Consider the following 17,161-nt stretch of genomic DNA (forward strand, 5'->3'; position numbering starts at 1 on the left):
GGAGGGGCCACAAAGCCCAGAGTTAGTCAGAAGTCATCCAAAGTTACAATATGGTCTCTTCTCCAAAACATGGCTTCCCCCTTGTGAACCCTGTATTGAGCCAGCATCGTCAGAGTGAGGAATTTGTACTTTGAATGGATGATCATGGAGAATGGTTCAAGATTCGTGGGTGAGGGTGACAAATGTAAGGTTATAGTTTCATTAAAATTGACCTGGGGCTGGCCTGGTGGCATAGCCGTTAAGTTCATATGCTCTGCTTTGTCGGCCTGGGGTTCGCAGTTTCGGATCCCTGGCACGGACCAACACACTGCTTGTCAAGCCATGCTGAGGCGGCATCCCATGTAAAGTAGAGGAAGATGGGCATGGATGTTAGTCCAGGGCCAATCATCCTTAGCAAAAAGAGGAGGATTGGCAATGGATGTTAGCTTAGGGCTGATCTTCACAAAAAAAAAAATTGACCTAGAAGTAGTTTTGGGGAAGAATTAAAGCAAAGAAAAGTGTATGTAGAGGGGTGCGTTAAGAGATTAGTACCACACTATTTTTCTACTCTAAGTAGAAAATTCAGAAAATGAAGAAGAGATTCCTTAAAGAAAGTTTTCCATAGCGATTGCACCTGAATAATTGATAAGACTGGGAAAGGCAAATAAGTGAATGCTGAACTTTGTGGGCTGGTGAAATAAACTACAGAGGCAGAAACAAGCATGCATATGTATAGACACATCTGAGCACGTGTGCATATGTGTGATGTGTGCGTGTGTGGTAGAGAGGAGAGGCAGTGAGGAGAGTAGTCTGACTTTAGGTTAAGGGCACGTGTTAGGAAAGGTAAGGTGAGGTCAAACTATGGAGATGCCATAATGTACACAGTCACTAATACAGTTCCATAAAACTGAAACAAAAAAACCAGAAACCTAGAATTAGTCTGGTGTCATGACACATAATTTATACTGGAGAGAAAAGCAAGTGTCCTCAGTGAAAAGAACAAGAAAGCTCCTGAGTAAGGATAGGGTGACAGCTGTTAATTCATCAATGATTTTCCAGATGGTTTATCACAGGTGAGGTACAATGCTGGACATTGAGGAAATCACAGAGACAGATGAGATAAGATAAGGAAGATGGGATAATACGGGAGTTTTATTTACATAAATAACTTTATGTTATTTAACTTTCATGTAAATACCTTTAATGAAAGGTAGAAATGACAGACATCACTAAGGCGTCTCTGAAAAAAGGGAAAGAAACAGCACTTGTTAAGCATCTACTATGTCCCAGTCATAGTGTTTTGCTTTTTCTTATACATTTATTTCATAAAACTCAAAATGAGCCTTCATTTCTTCTACTGATGAGAAAACTGAGGTTCAGAGAGTTTAAATCTTATTCCAAAAGAAGTCGAACTAACCCCACAATAGCAAGACTATAATGGGAAACCAAGTTATTCCTAGTGGGTCACCAGTTTGTTTAATAGCAGTGGGCTGATGAGATCTACAGATATCTGAGGTATAAATAGGTATACTGTAACTTAAAAACTTAGACATATTTCACATTACCCTTCTCAACTTGTGTATCAATGGTACATTCTCACTTCTGAGGGAAAATGGGACAATGAAGTGTATTTAGAATTTGAAACAAGACACATGTGAGTTTAAATGCTGGCTCTGTGTGGCAATAACAAGTTACAGAGCCCCCGTAAGCCCGGATCACCACCACATTAGAAAAGTGGCAACAACACTATTTCCTTCACAAAATGTTGCAAGGATTAAATGAGAGAACTAATATCAAGAACTGAGTAGAGTGCCAGAATTTAGGTCATGTTAACATGACATGAAGAAACAAATCTATGGCCTCTTGTGCTCTCATTCTCTCACCTCTAGTTCTCTCTCACTCTCTGAGACACACACATGCACACATACGTACACACACAAATTTTGTATCTTGGACACTGGAATGTAGTGATTTTGGGGGCATTGTTTTCCATTCCTGCTCCTGGCTCTGCCTGCTGTTCTCCCTGGGGGAGATGCCCACACATTCAGATCTACTACCCCACTGAGGAGTTTAGAGGCTGCTTTTTTCTACCCCATAGAAGAGGGTGAAGGCTAAGAGGGAAAGTTTTAGGGTAGAAGTCCTCAGAAAACAGAAGAAATGAGGAAAACTGAGCTGAAAATGTTCAGGCATTTGGCACAAATGGAAATATCTCACTTTCATGGGGAGGAGCACCCTTTAGAAAATTTTCTTCCTTACCTGACTATCAAGATCCAGAAGTGGAATTCTATGATTCTAGCACAATCTATCCATCAAAAATAAACCAATATCTAATCAGATTAGAAGTGGCCTTCCGGTTGATAAGTCATTTAGGAAGGGTCAAAGTAGTTTATGGATGTCTACTAACATGCATTTAATACATCTGAAAATTAGGAAAGGAATTAGAAATGTGCTGCCAGTCTACCTACAATAAAATAAAAATGCTTATATAAAGATATAGGCATATCTCATTGTATATAATTTAGTTTTTTCCCAGAACAGCTGAATGTAAAGTGATTATCAGTATATTGAATAATATTTCCCAGGGATCATCAGGATAACATTGGTGTGCATTTCTGTTAAAGAAGAACAAAATATGTTTAAAAACATAATCATTTAAAGGAATACCCATATTTTTATAAAGAATATTGCTCAACGAATGTAGTATGAATATACAATATTGAAAATAAGTTTTTTTCATGTTGGAACTAAACCTAGCATTTAAAGAAAAATGACTTTATCTGAACAGTACATACTGAGCCTGTGTCTTTTATTTTCTGTTGTGCTCTGTTCCTAATTGATAGTGGAAAAACAGATGAATCTGGTTGTTCAGAACTTTCTCCCTCTCGTGGAAATTGTTAGTCACTGAAATGAGCTAGTGGATCAAGTTTAAAGAGAAAAGGATGTGCAGAAACACAGTAAGTGACAATCAAAAAGTTCATGAGAAAATAGACTCAAACCTGTGGCTTAAGGAAACTAGAAAATCCAGAAAATAAATCTTCAGATAACACTTAGGAAATATTTTCTTGGTTTATGTTTCCAGTATTACTCTAATGTATTGAAGAAAACTAAAAATTACAATTGTAAAATAGGATTAAAAGATCACTTTCAGAAAAAGACATTACTTAATCTTTCTCAGCTTTCTTAACTCTTGGGTATAAAATTCTCTAAGTTTTTTGAGCACTTATCCACTATCAATAATTATAATATAAACCATTAAATAATTGTTTACTTATCTATGAGATTTAACAAGCCAATAATTTTTTTTAGCATAAATTTAACTTTAGAGTACTTATTATTATAAATGTGGATCTTTGTGGAAAGAAATTAGAGCTATATACTATTTTTTACTACATATCTTTGTTTTGTTATTGCCCTATCTTTCATATAACTGTAACTACTATTTTTTTGTAGATGTCATTATGAGTAATAACATGGCTTAATTTTTCTTTTATGTTTTAATTTAGAAAATTAACGTTCCTCTTTTATAAGTGAGAAAAATAAGAGAAAAGAGGCATTGAAAGGGAAACAGAAATGTCATCAGAATTTAGAAACCCAATTCTTAGTGTTCTTTCCTTTCTGACTACTTAAAATAATAGTTTGCCTTTCCCATTATTCATAGGTCTTCCAAAAATAATGTTTGGCCTTAAAAGTTATAATACAAAATCTTCTGTCTGAAAAGCAATACAGCTGAATGAATTTAAAAACGCCATGAAACATGTCATTATCATTCTCATAAAATATCAGTGTGGTGTTAACAAGGGACAGAGCAAATGGAAGAAAATTTAGTACACGTGACCTGAAAACCTCATCCAGGGAAATCAGAAACAATAGGCTGATTCTTATTTCAGATCTGCATTGTACGAAAGTCTTTTTGAGATGGAAATAATATTCAGGTGTTGCTCATCTTATGTCTTGGATATTTTGGTAAAAAATTTTGTGTTCACCTTTTTAAATATCCTAAGACACGTTCACTGGCTAGGATCAATGAGAGAGAAAGGGGTGACCCTACAACTAATACAATATCAAAGAAACTGCGCATTACCTTGGTGTGTTCCTGATGGTGAATGATTCAGGAAAAAAGCTTGAGAAGCATTGCATAATGGTTAGGAATATAGATTCTGTAGCTAGAGAGCAAGAGTTCAAATATTCACTCTACCACTGCCAGCTGTGAGAACTTATGCATGATGCAAATTACTTAACCTCTTGATGCCTCCGTTTCCTCATGTTTTAAATCAGGCTGATCACACTATCTAGTTCATCAGGTTGTTATAAGAATTAAATGGTTTTATAGTTCTTAAAATAGTGTTTGACAAAAAGTAAGCATTATGTGTTATTATTATGGTTAGTTTCCCCCAAAAATACGTTTGGCAAATCGCTTTGTAAATTTTTGCCTCCTTAATTTATTTTTTGAATTAGAAACTTTTGTATAACCAGTTAGCTTATTGTTAAGCACATCTGTAAAGTGAGACCAGAATATCCATGTATTCATTTGATAAATGAAGCTAACGCTCACCATAGAGATTTATGAAATATTTGATTACAGTAGGACAAGCTACTTTGGGGAAGGAATCTTCTAAATATCTTGCCTGGTTTCTAAATCTTTAAGGTGGTATACATGGAAGATATATATATTTTCCTAATAAAAATGGTAAAGCTACAAAATAGGCTACATATATATCTCTTGGTGTTCACAATGTTACTCTAAGTATTAGGGCACTGCAAATATGACCAATATGTGACTAGAGTGTACACTTGTTTTTGTTGACCAGCATCAATCCCCCCTTGTTCCAGTAATAGTACTCCAACTCTGCTTTTGAGGAATGTTCCTATACTACCATCACAACCCTGACTGTTTATAGGTTTCAAGTGAGGTTACCTCTTAGTTCCAAGGGTGGGACATTTGGTTTAGGGAGGCCAATCAAAGCACAAAGCACAGCATCACCCTGGGCAGAGTGGTTACTTCAGGGATGGGCATGTGACCCAACTGGAGCCAGTGAGGGTTTTTCTGGGTCTTTGTTCCTATTGGATTTAAGTCTGGGAGGCCGGGAAGCTGGAGCTGCTATAGCGTCTTACATAGTAAGGGATGAATCTCTAGAAAAGCCATCACCGTGGAAGTCAGAGCCAAAGGATACAGCATAACTAGGTGCTGGTAACCTCAGTTGAGTTCCCAAATTATCCCATGCCTGAAGCTAACCCTAGACAATAAACCTTGAATCAATGGACTCCCTTTTCCTTCTTTCTTTTCTTTCTTTCTCTCTTTCTCTTTCTTTCTTTCTTTTCTTTCTCTTAAGCCACTTTGAGTCATTCTTTTATCTTATAACCAAAAGAGCCTTGCTAGAGTGACTAAAAATTTTTTTGGCTGTATCTTCTCCTTGCTCGTTTCCAACAAATACATTTTCTAATGAAGATGGTGAAGCTAGAAAATATGCAAAATTTATTGATTTAATAATTATGACTGTTTCTGATTATAATTGGTTCCACTGCCTGACTTTTATTTAATCCTTATTTTAGGCTTTAGTTGCATGAGCAGGTGTTTCTTTTTATGACTGAATGGAGTTCACAGATTTTTGGTGTCAGACTTTGAATCCTGCCTGTGTGATCTTGGGCGACTTTTCCTAACCTCGGTGTACTTCCTTTCTTCAGTTTTCATATAAGGATCATGAAACCGTTTGTCTGATAGGGTTGTGGGAGGATGAAATGATATAGTGCGTGCAGACATCTTAGCCCAGTCAGTGACTGGCACATAGTAGGCCCTCAAATCTTAACTGTTATTAGTTGAAAGATTGGCATTTGGGATGCCACTGACTTTTCAGTTTTCTTCTGGTTGCTTTTCAGTCTCTTAAATCAGAGATAAAATAAAATTGGTGTCTCATCAAGTTAATTTAGTTTCTAGAGAAAGTTAACTTGTATGGCACAAAGGCCATCTCTTTGTTGAATTAGCAAAGCATTTTATTGGATTTCAGATACTCTAGGGCTGAGGCTAATGTTAAGTCCCACTGTTGTAAGACTTTAATATAACTGCAGTTTTATGAGTTTTTATGTTTAACTCTTCATTTTTCACTTTTAATTTGCATTATTTGTATTGATTGAATGACTTCTGGCTTAGCAAATAAAAAGCATGAACAGAAGCATTGTTAGTTAACAAAATTAATCATTGAAATCAGCAAAGTCTTAACGTTTTGTTCTAAGAAAAGCCTGTAGAAAATCCGAGCTCCATTACTGAAAGCTTTGGGCTGTTTCAAACATCCGTCTGTGTGTACACTGTGAGCGGTTTCTCTTCACAGTTCCCCGCCCTCTAGTGGTAGTTATAATCATGCCGTTTTGTAGTCCCCACACAGGAAATGCCTGTTCTTACTTCAGTTACCAGAATCCTTTTACAGGAAGTTAGGTGTGGTCTTTGAAGGAGAATTAAAAAAAAAAAAAAAAAAAATTAAAAAAAGAAAAAAAGCATGATGGAATTTTAGCTGCAGTCTTCTTGGTGCCAGCTTATCAATCCCAAACTCTTGGTGTAAAAGATTCTACAGGGGTAATGTTTTAATATTCTTATTATGCTTATTCTCTGTAATGCTTCTCTACCTTTACAGTAGAATCCTTGGGGGAATCTGCAAAGGACCACTTTCATTTTGAAGCTGCTGGCTGCATGTTTTAGCATGTGTCTTCTGTTAGAGCATCTAGGCTTGGCAGTTTCTTCCCTGGAACGTGCAAGGACCATCTTCATGCCTATGCCTGTCGCTAGGCATAAGGGTCTCTGAGGTTGGGTGAGGAAAATGAGGGATGTTTGGAGGCACTGTGATACTGAGAGGGCATTCTACTAGCTGGTAGCTGAAAGGTCCTAGTCTACTTCCAAAAAAAATTATGGAAATGATACAATAGCTCATGTTATTTTAGATTTCCCTCTGTTTTATCTGGCATATGCTGCAGAAATGAACTGGATAGTAATGCATTTTATACTCAGAAAATGCACTTCATATATTTAAATGGCAACTCTCATTCCTGTAGGGTGGGGGTAAAAATGGATTGATATTTTTACAAGAAGGAAAAATAGATAAGTGATTTTATACAGATAGCATTCAGGAGTTCAGATTTTGGTTGTATTGTTTCAAAAAACATAAGAACTCCTGCCACTGGCTTAGAGGTAACATTGGAATGATTGGTGTGGTCTGTTGAGTTATGTATGTTAGTCTAGTAAAATATGATTAGAATACCAGCAAAACTCCATTTATGTTAATGCACAGACCAACATAATAGGAGTTTGCTTAAAAGACAAACTATCTGAAACTTACTATTTTTTTCAAGTCCAAATCTGCTATGTAGATTTTTGTGAAATGGGCACTAATTGAGAAAATGGGCTATCTCGACAGTATTTCCTAAGGTACTGCAAATTTGTTAATTTAAGAAGCAATTACACTAGCTAGCAGCAGGTTGCTAAGCCAGGGGGTCCAAGCTCCAGACCTCTGATGTGAGTGACTTCCTGCCCAGTTTGGCAGGAGCTGGATCCCTTCCTGTGTAGCTTCCGAGCAGTTCCAAAAGCAATCGGGCATCCCCTGCTCCTTCCCGCTCCCCTGCTTTCAAGCAGTATCTACATGTTCCCATAGCCTGGCATTTCAAGATTTCCAGAGCTCTTTACCAGGTGCGTTGATTTTGAATAAGCTTTTAAAGGTGGAAAAGTGGGCCAAAGGGAATGTGGAAAAAAATGGAGAGAGACATGCAAGATCCTCGCAGAGGTTCCACAATTTTGGGTGATTATTCATCTCTTGTTTTAGATCTCTGACATTTTTTCAGACAGGCTGCTGAAAAAGATGGCTGCCAAAATATTCACACAAGTGAAACAGCAAGCACAAACCAGTATCCTCCATTTCCGAGCTCTGAATTGGATATTTTCACTTCAAACATTTTGGGAGTGAGAGATTAGATTACCTCATAGACACCTACTGAATGTGGAAGATCTTCATGCAAGCAAATGAATGCATGCCTGAGAATCCCTTGAATGCCAAATACAGCCTCCTTAGTAAAATATTACAGATAGCTTGGTTTATATATTTTATCTCAATATCATGTAATGCCACAGTCACCTTTTATCCTAATGGACACTGCTTTTCCCTCTCTCTCTCTCTCGTTTCCATAGCACTTTCTTATGCAAGGAGCTAAACAGTGATTAAAGGAGCAGGATGAAAAGATGGCACAGTCAGTGCTGGTACCGCCAGGACCTGACAGCTTCCGCTTCTTTACCAGGGAATCCCTTGCTGCTATTGAACAACGCATTGCAGAAGAGAAAGCTAAGAGACCCAAACAAGAGCGCAAGGATGAGGATGATGAAAATGGCCCAAAGCCAAATAGTGACTTGGAAGCAGGAAAATCCCTTCCGTTTATTTATGGAGACATCCCTCCAGAGATGGTGTCAGAGCCCCTGGAGGACCTGGACCCCTACTATATCAATAAGAAAGTGAGTTCTTACTCAAGTTGCCGTTACTTCCTCTACTTACTAACTGGTTCTAGACTAGTCCCAAGGGTGCCTGGTGAAGAATGTTGTGCCTCCTCCCCTCTGTCTGAAATATCACCACGATGCTAGGTGGGCCTGGGATGTAATAGACTCATTAGCCTAGAAGGCTTTTGGAAGCACCCATTTGAACCTACATTCCCAGGACAGGCAGTGAACTGAAGAGGCATCCTGCGGTGGGAGAATTGAGGAAGGGCAAAAGTCTATTCACCTTACAGTGTAGTGAAGCAAAAATTCAAAACAAGGAGTATAATTTATATGTGTGTGTATATATATATGTTTTGTATTATATTTCCAGGAGTCGTATCTAAATTCCTCTTTAGGATCTAGACCTCTATATGAAGCACTTTGTGATCTGCAGCAGGTTTCTGGCTTCACCCCGTAGGCTCTCTGCCCTTTCCATGGCCCTCTACAGAAGAAATAATAGCAGGTGGATTGTAAGTGCCAAAAAAAGAGTCTGATCCAAAAACACACCTGGAAAACCCTGAAGTTCTTGTGAAAATTTTTTTTATCTAACTGAAGAAGTAATCAGAACCTCACTTGTATGTTTTTCGTGAATTATAAATACAGTTTAAAAATACTGATATCAAAACTTGATAGAGATACTAAGAATTCCTATGGCACTGACTACAAATTTTCTTTATTTTCTTCTTCAAATCCTGATGTCACTTAATTTTGGAGAGTTTATAGTGGTCAGAAAGAAAAAGCACCTATCATTATGTCATATGTAGGTAATTAGTACATTACTGTATTATTTTATAAAGCTATATTTCTAAATAATGGTCTCACCTTTCTCTTACAATGGTCTTAATTTTAATATTAAGATTCTAAATTCTGTTTTATGTATTTTCTTTTTCAGACGTTTATAGTATTGAATAAAGGGAAAGCAATTTCTCGATTCAGTGCCACCTCTGCCCTGTACATTTTAACTCCCTTCAACCCTATTAGAAAATTAGCTATTAAGATTTTGGTACATTCATATCCTTTTTTCAAATAGTCACTTCATATGATTTTGGTCTTTGACTGAATTATTGAGCTGGGAATTTTTCAGAAATACATGTGGTTGGCAATGCTATATGCTCTTTCTTTTTCTTTCCTCTTACTCGACAGTTAGCATATTGCAAAATGGGATCATAGGTAAGTAAACCACTTTTCCCCTCTTCCAAGTATTTCTCCTCTCCCTGACTCACTACTACTTTCTTTCTTCTTTCATCCTCTCCTTCCTTCTGAATTGCTTGCTACATCCAAGACTTCTTCATTAACTTTGACTGTATTACCAGGCTATCCTTTTACAAGTCTTCAAATTTTACAGTGTTATATAAGGGTAAACTCCAGGAGCTAATTTTCTTTATTTCTTTTACATTTGAAAATATACACATACTCTGAATTGCACAATTTTATATATTTTTGTCTGAATTTTACTACTTTCTGCTTTTCAATTCAGCATTTGAAAGCTTTGAGTTAGTAAATGTTTACAATTGTGACTGTATAACACTAGCCTTTCAAATATTTCTCCAAATTCTCTTCCCAACAGCATTCCCATTGATTTTCTATCGTCTATTTCTTCCTTCCTTCCTTCCTTCCTTCCTTCCTACCTTCCTTCCTTCCTTCCTTCTATTTTTTCATTGCTTGTTCCTATGTTTCATTCAAGTCACAGGTCCTGCTACAGTTATCTCTCTCCAAAGGCTTAATGTCTGTCTACCCATGTACATCCTCATTTTATTTTGTATTCTCCATATTGAATTATCTACTTCCTAGAAATGGGATTGATGACATCTTAGTGGGAGATGGTAATTTGATTTACTCCTGGAAGTTAAATAGCATAGTTGTGAATGAGAGATTTTATTCTAGGCCAGGGATAGTGGTCTGGCTGACAGTCAGCCCTAGAAAAAATGAGGAAGCAAAGGTTTGGAAGATTGCGGCTGTGCCAAGCAGGAGCATTTACAGGAAGAACATAGAAGCCTTCGAATCAGGGCCGCTTTGCAAAAGGAACCAGGGGTAAGGTTCCTGGAGGGAAAATTAACATTTAAGCCAAGTCTCAGGACATATCCTTTAATGTTGTTTCCTAATTAGAAAGAGTCATTGCCTAGGATTCCATGATATGGTCACCCCAGACGTGGCTTTAAGGCTTGTAGTATAAAAGCTCACTGCCCTTAGCAGACCCAGAAAATATTTGAGTTAGATAAGATATCTTCAGATTAAATTACGTTGGATTAGATGGATTAGATTAGATGTCTTTAGAAGTATAGCATTCTGGAACTCAGTCTTCTTTTAACCTCTAGTTCATTCCACTCCACCGCCTACCCCAAGTTTTGCAAAGACATCAACATATGTTAATTTTATATTTATGTTTTAAGATTTAATAATTTCTTGTGAGTTAAACAATAATGTTTCCTTACCTTGTTTTTCAAGTAAGAGAACCTGGTTGTACATGGAGAAAATACGTCTTTGAGTTAGCATTAGGAATGAATCATAAAGTTGAGATTTAGATTTGAGTCTCCTGAATTATAAATTATGGTTTATTATTCTGTTTCGAGTGTTTATAATCTGTGTACTGAATAAATCTTACCATAAATTATTCATTATATTTAAAAATAATTTTATATCCCTTATATTAACATAATTTATGTATAAAATTATGTGGAAAATTTAGATGTACTCCAATGCTCTGTTCATAGTGAACACTGGGAGAGGATGTATTGAATAAATGTGATTAATGAATCAGAGGTTAAATAATCAGATGCAAGACAAGTGACAGAATGGAAGGTTTGAATAGGTCAGAAAAATCTATTTTGTCCTGAATCTGAATGATGAGATGGAATTAAGAAAGCCAGTATTAAAGAGACAGTTTTGTGTTGTAAAACTTTTGTACAGAAATAGTGCATTTCTTTGAAAATCGCGTGAAAGCTACCATCTCCACTCCAAAAAATCCTAGAAAGTTAGGGAACCTGTGAACCTGAATTTAAAACCCTCTGAAAAAAGAGCTTCCCAGTGGGAGAAGATGAGCACAGTTTTAAAAGTTTTGATCAGAGAATCTGGGCATTGAGGACAGTTTATGGTGGGCAGGGCGGGGGGGCACTCTAGGAATCAAGATATAACTTGAATTTGAGGGTTTGCGCTTGCTTCCCAAAAGAGAGAAAGAAAACTTCCAGTTGTCAGGAGGCCTGCAGTGATGCAAGTTGAAATGTGAAAGCAGCCAGGTAAATCTATTAAGATTTGCAAAAATGAACTGTTGACTTTCTTAAAAGCTTACAAATGGCTTATAGCCACAAATTTCTTCCAACATAGAAAAGTAGATTTTTAAAAATCTCTAATTGCTTGAATTAAAATATTATATTTCAAATGTCACACCTTGGAGTAGATATATAAGAAAAGAAAGGCAGTTGGGCTAATAGTCTAAGATAGATAAATTCTTCAGTTTTTTGGTGATAGTGGCACACTTGATTAGAGATTCCAGTAAACTTTGATGTATATAATACTGTACAGTTTGCCATTGATTTTCCCAATGATTTTGTCTTTTATTCCTCACAACACAAGCCCTAGGCTCAAATCCTGGTTTTCTGACTTCAGGCACAGTATTTTTGCTGTAAGTTAAAAATGCTTGGGAGCCGGCCCCATGGCTTAGCGGTTAAGTGCGCACGCTCAGCTACTGACGGCCCAGGTTCGGATCCCGGGCGCCACTGGCGCACCGCTTCTGCGTCCATGCTGAGTCCGTGTCCCACATTGGGCAACTGGAAGGATGTGCAACTATGACATACAACTATCTACTGGGGCTTTGGGGCAAAAAAAAAGGAGGAGGATTGGCAACAGATGTTAGCTCAGAGCCGGTCTTCCTCAGTAAAAAGAGGAGGATTAGCACGGATGTCAGCTCAGGGCTGATCTTCCTCACAAAAAAAAAAATGCTTGGAGATGGTCACGGTGGGTTTGAGCACAACTGAGAGGTCATTGTGTATTTATTATCATTAATTTATAAACCAGAAAATGGCCATTACAATAAAGAAATCGGTCTTTAAACCTAGACCGAGACCTCTATTTCCAATGAAAATCCTGACTTGTTTTGTAAAGAGCTGTCATCTTCATTAGGAGATATTGCATATCAAATTAGTTTTGTTTCTTGATTTTGGCAGAATAAGTTATACTTATGCTTACTATATTTTTGCCAGAATATATTTTGAAAACTGAAAATGCTTTTGATGTGCCTAGTGTCTTGTTTTGATAGTTAAATAAAATATGGTTATATTTTCTAGATAGTAAACAAGTTAAAAATAATCCGTATTTCTAAAATTCTCTCTCAGAGTTTTAAATGTGTTTTATGTCAGTTTTTATTGTTTTAACTTAATATGTGCACTTTCTTTTATTTTGTGTTCATTACTCATTCATTTGCTTATTTGCAAATATTTATTGAGTACCTACTATGTGGAGATATTATTCTAGGCATTGGGATGCAACATTGAACAAAACAAAGTCCCTGCTCTCATAAAATTACATTCGTGTGTGTGTGTGTGTGTGTGTGTGTGTGTGTGTGTGTGTGTCTGGGAGGAGAAAGATAATAAAAATAAATCATGTGTCAGCTAGTGATAAGTGCTATTAAGAAAAATAAAGCAGTGTAAAAGAGACAAGTGACAAGGTACTGTTTTAGATCGTATGGACAGAGAAGTCTTCTCTGAAAAGGTACCATTTGAGCAGAGATCCCAAGGAAGTGAGGGAATGAGACGTAGAAATCTAGGGGAAAAATAAGTCTAAGGGGAATAGCAAATATGAAGGCAAAGTATGAAGGTAGAAGTGCAACTGGTGTGTTCAAGGATCAGCAAGGAGACCAGAGTCACTGGAGCAGAGTGGGAAAGGCAGACAGTAGTAGTCAGTGGAGGTCAGGGGCTAAAGTTGTAGGCCGTGGTGAGGACACCAAATTTACTCTGAATGAGATCAGGAGAGATGACTGAAAGATTTTCAGCAGAAGAATGTCATGACCTGACTCACACTCTGGCTGCTGTGTGGAGAATAGACTGCATGGGGGGGAAGGTTGGAAGCAAGAAGATAGATTAGGGGCCTACTGCCATTATGAAGGCAAGGGATGATGGTGGCTTGGACTGTGGTGGAAACAATGAGGGTGGCAAAATGTCACCAAATTTAGATGTGTTTTGCAGAAGAGCTGACATGATTTGCTAAGCAATTGGATGTAGGGTATGAGAAAATCAGCAGAGCTAAGGATGACTCCAAGTGTTTAGTTTGGCCAAGAAAGAAAAATGTAGTTGCTGTTGACTGAGCTTGGGACAAATTCAGGTGGAGCAATATGGTGGATAAAATCAAGAGCTTGGATTTGAACATGTTATTTTTGAGACGCCCATTAGACAGTATCAATCAAAAGGTTAACACATTTTTATTAATACCTGGCATAAAAAATTTAATAGATTAAAAAGATCCTTTTTTCCTGATATTATACATTAGTCTGCCTCTTTTATATTATTTATTATACCAAGGCTCTTAAAGAAATATTTTTCTGGGATACATTGTTCTTTTGAAAAATATACTCTAGTTGGTGTCTTGGCCTATATATTTAGAAAATAATATAGGACATATGCATTTTGTAACCACTTCTAACCCCTTGAAATCTACCTTGATGTGGAGTTTCTATCCTTTTTCAATGTATGTTATCACCAATACAAAATCAATATTTACATTATTTTTTTCATATTCATATGTTTGTTATGGTTGAAATCCTACTATTTCAGTCACTCACCAAACTCTAGGAAGTGTGTGACTGATAAAATAAATCCATAGTGATTTTTACAATTTAATGGATTTTGAAACTCTCTATTTAGAGGCGTCTATTATACCAAAAGCATAAAAACCTGACTCTAGTTATCTCTTATTTTGCTTTAAAAGCAAAAGAGTTTATTTGCTTTCCTTTTTGAGTGTCTGTCAGGATCTTTAACTTAAGTGTATTTTCTATTATTAAAATGATAGTCATGCAATGTGGAAAACACCTGTTTGAATATAATGCTTTATCAGTTGTGACTTACTGGACAATAATCTTGCTTTCCATTGTTTATTAATATTGAAATTTATATTTTACTTCATTATAATTAAATTAATTAAATTCTACTATTATAAAGAGTAAATATTTTTTAGAGGTCATAAAACCATGGCTCAGTCCATTATGTGAAATAAATCTCCTGAGGCTATTAATTTTCACCTTATGTTTATCCTATATCCTCCCTGTCAAAAAAAAGTGTAGAAACTTGTGTGCTCAATATATGTGAAGACAAATTCCATGCTGTATTTTTGTTTCATATTAATAAATACATAATCAAAAATCACTAAAAATGAAAAATATTATTCCATTTAGTAACAAACGAATTACAAAATTATTTTCATTCAGTAGTCAACAGACACTGTGCGAAATGGCAAGAATATAGTGGTGAACAGTACAGACATGGTCCCTGCCCTCGTGAAGCTGACAGTCTAATAGAAAAGGTCAACATTAAAATTAGTCATTGGAGGAATAGTATAAAGTGCCACAGGGAAATATAACTGGCAGATCTAAACAGGTCAGGTGCTATTGTGAACAGCTTTCTACTAGAAATAACTTTCAATCTGAGTACTGAAGAAAAAGTATGAGTTACCTAGGGTGAAGTAGAAAGCATTTCCAGGGAGAAGAGGTGGCGTTTGCAAAGATTGTGATTTGAGAAAGAATGTATTTTGTTTGACGATGTAAAACAATTACAGTAATATTGGACTGGGGAGAGCACAATGAAGAGTAAAGAATATGAAACTAGAGAAGTAAGTAAGGGTTGGACCCCCTAGAATCTTGACTACGCTAAGACATTTGATCATCACCCTAAGAGTAATGGAAAGCTATTAAAATGATCTGAATTATGTTTACAAAGGTCATTTTGGCACAGTGTGCAGAATTGATTGAAAGGAACCAGACATGGGTTCAGAAAAGACCAGTTTGGAGGAAACTGCAATAATCTAGGTTAGACCTAATGCACACTTGAACCATGTAGTGATGTGGGCATGGAAAAAAGTACACTGAGTCCAGAGATAGCAGGTAGAGTTGACAATATTTGGTGCTAAATTGGATGTGGAGGTTTAGGGAGAGAGAGAAATCCAAGACTGCTCCTAGGTTCCTGGGTAGATCATGGGATACCTTCTAAGATACAGAGATGTCAAAGGAGCAGTATTTGGGTGGGAGGGAGCAAAGGGATGGGATGAAAAGATTTTTACTTCAGTTTTAGAACCAAAAATCTTTTAAATGATTTTGAAGTATGAATGAGATATGTAAATGCAGATGTCATATGGACAATGGGTGTGTGGAGTTCAGAAGAGAGGTCTAGCCTGGAGAGAAATATCTGAGATTCATGGGTATGTAAATGGTACTTGAAGCCATGTTTGTTGATGAGCTCTATTGGGATGAGTATAGCAGGAGAGGACTGTGGCTTAGATATCCTATGTTCTTCTTTTCATAAAGGAAATTACGACATTTCATAGGATATAAAGAAATTGTTGCCCATGAGGCATGAAGAAACCAGGGAATTAGGGTCTCATAAAAGCAAAGGGAAGAGAACGTAGTGAAAGGAGGAAGAACCGTCCTTGTGGAATGCTGCTGAGGGAGCAAGTCAAATAAGAACTCAAAGTTATCCTTTTGTTTTCACTGACAAAGCATGGAGAGTTTGTCATTTTTACAAAGAAAAGATAGTAGGCTGAGGATGTGTTGGATACATGAGCAAAAGAAAGGATAAATAGCTCTTTTAAGAAATTGGCTGTGAAAAAGAGAAAAGAGGGTGGTAAGTAGTTAAAGAGGATTGTGGGTTACAGGAAAATATTCTTTTTTTTCCCCCCAAGATAGGAAAGACTTAAGCAAGTTTATGTTGCTAGGAAGAGGCCAGTAGAGTAGGAAATGATAAAGATAAGAGAAAGAAGAGATAAGAGATTTCTGAAGTATTCTGGAAAGGTAGAAGGTGCCCAGAGTATAGGTGGAGGGATTGAAAATTTCCACCATTGAAGAAGGAAGGGGGAAAGATAGGTCCTGATAGAGAGACGTATGTCAGTTTGAAGGTGGGAGGTAGAGGTATGGCAGTCTGATGCTATCTCTTCTCTCAGTGAAGTAGGAACTAAGGTCATCAGCTTGAGGTAGGGAGGAAAGGAAGAAGGTCAGAGGTCAAAGGAGAGTGGAGAATATTTGAAATTGTCTTTGCAGAGAGCAAGAGATGGAGCAAAGTGGAGAAATACAGCACTGTGTTGAGGACCATTGAGGTTGGAAACCAAGCATTTAGAATGGTGCTAATCTGCCAAGCGGACTTATTTTCTCCAGGAGGTCCTAGCAGGCTAGCAGACACAGAGGATCCTTTTTTTTTAGTTAGTTTTATATACTAATGGCAAATCATCTTTAGTTTTATCTTAATTTTTGTTCCTTTTTAGCAATAAAGGAAAAATATGTTTCATCCTTGAGATGTTTTTCTAGGTTGTAGTGCCCTCACGTGGCTGATCCACATCATTCACTTACAACTGTTTTCATGTGGATACATTTGAACAAGCTGAGAATTAAGCATGTGCCTTATATCACTGCTAGTAAAACAAAAAATCAATTGTTGCTTTGACTAAAGCCAGTCGTAGGTGCAAAGAAACTTCCTTTATAGATTAACA

The 17,161-nt window shown here is 36.8% G+C and overlaps 1 protein-coding gene across 13 annotated transcripts in view; it reads left to right on the forward strand.

The window, feature by feature from the left end:
• Positions 1 to 8,150: 8,150 nt before the first annotated feature.
• Positions 8,151 to 17,161, forward strand: part of LOC131410787 (sodium channel protein type 2 subunit alpha) — an 81,936-nt gene continuing 72,925 nt past the window's right edge. For all 13 annotated transcript variants that reach the window (XM_058549150.1, XM_058549158.1, XM_058549159.1 and 10 more), the window contains exons 1-2: positions 8,151 to 8,461; positions 9,375 to 9,493. In XM_058549150.1, coding sequence (XP_058405133.1) covers positions 8,195 to 8,461; positions 9,375 to 9,493 — 386 coding nt within the window. In that variant the 5' untranslated portion in view covers positions 8,151 to 8,194. The remainder of the gene's footprint in view (positions 8,462 to 9,374; positions 9,494 to 17,161) is intronic.

Source organism: Diceros bicornis, chromosome 10 (genome assembly GCF_020826845.1).
Source record: "Diceros bicornis minor isolate mBicDic1 chromosome 10, mDicBic1.mat.cur, whole genome shotgun sequence".
NCBI classification, from domain to species: domain Eukaryota; kingdom Metazoa; phylum Chordata; class Mammalia; order Perissodactyla; family Rhinocerotidae; genus Diceros; species Diceros bicornis.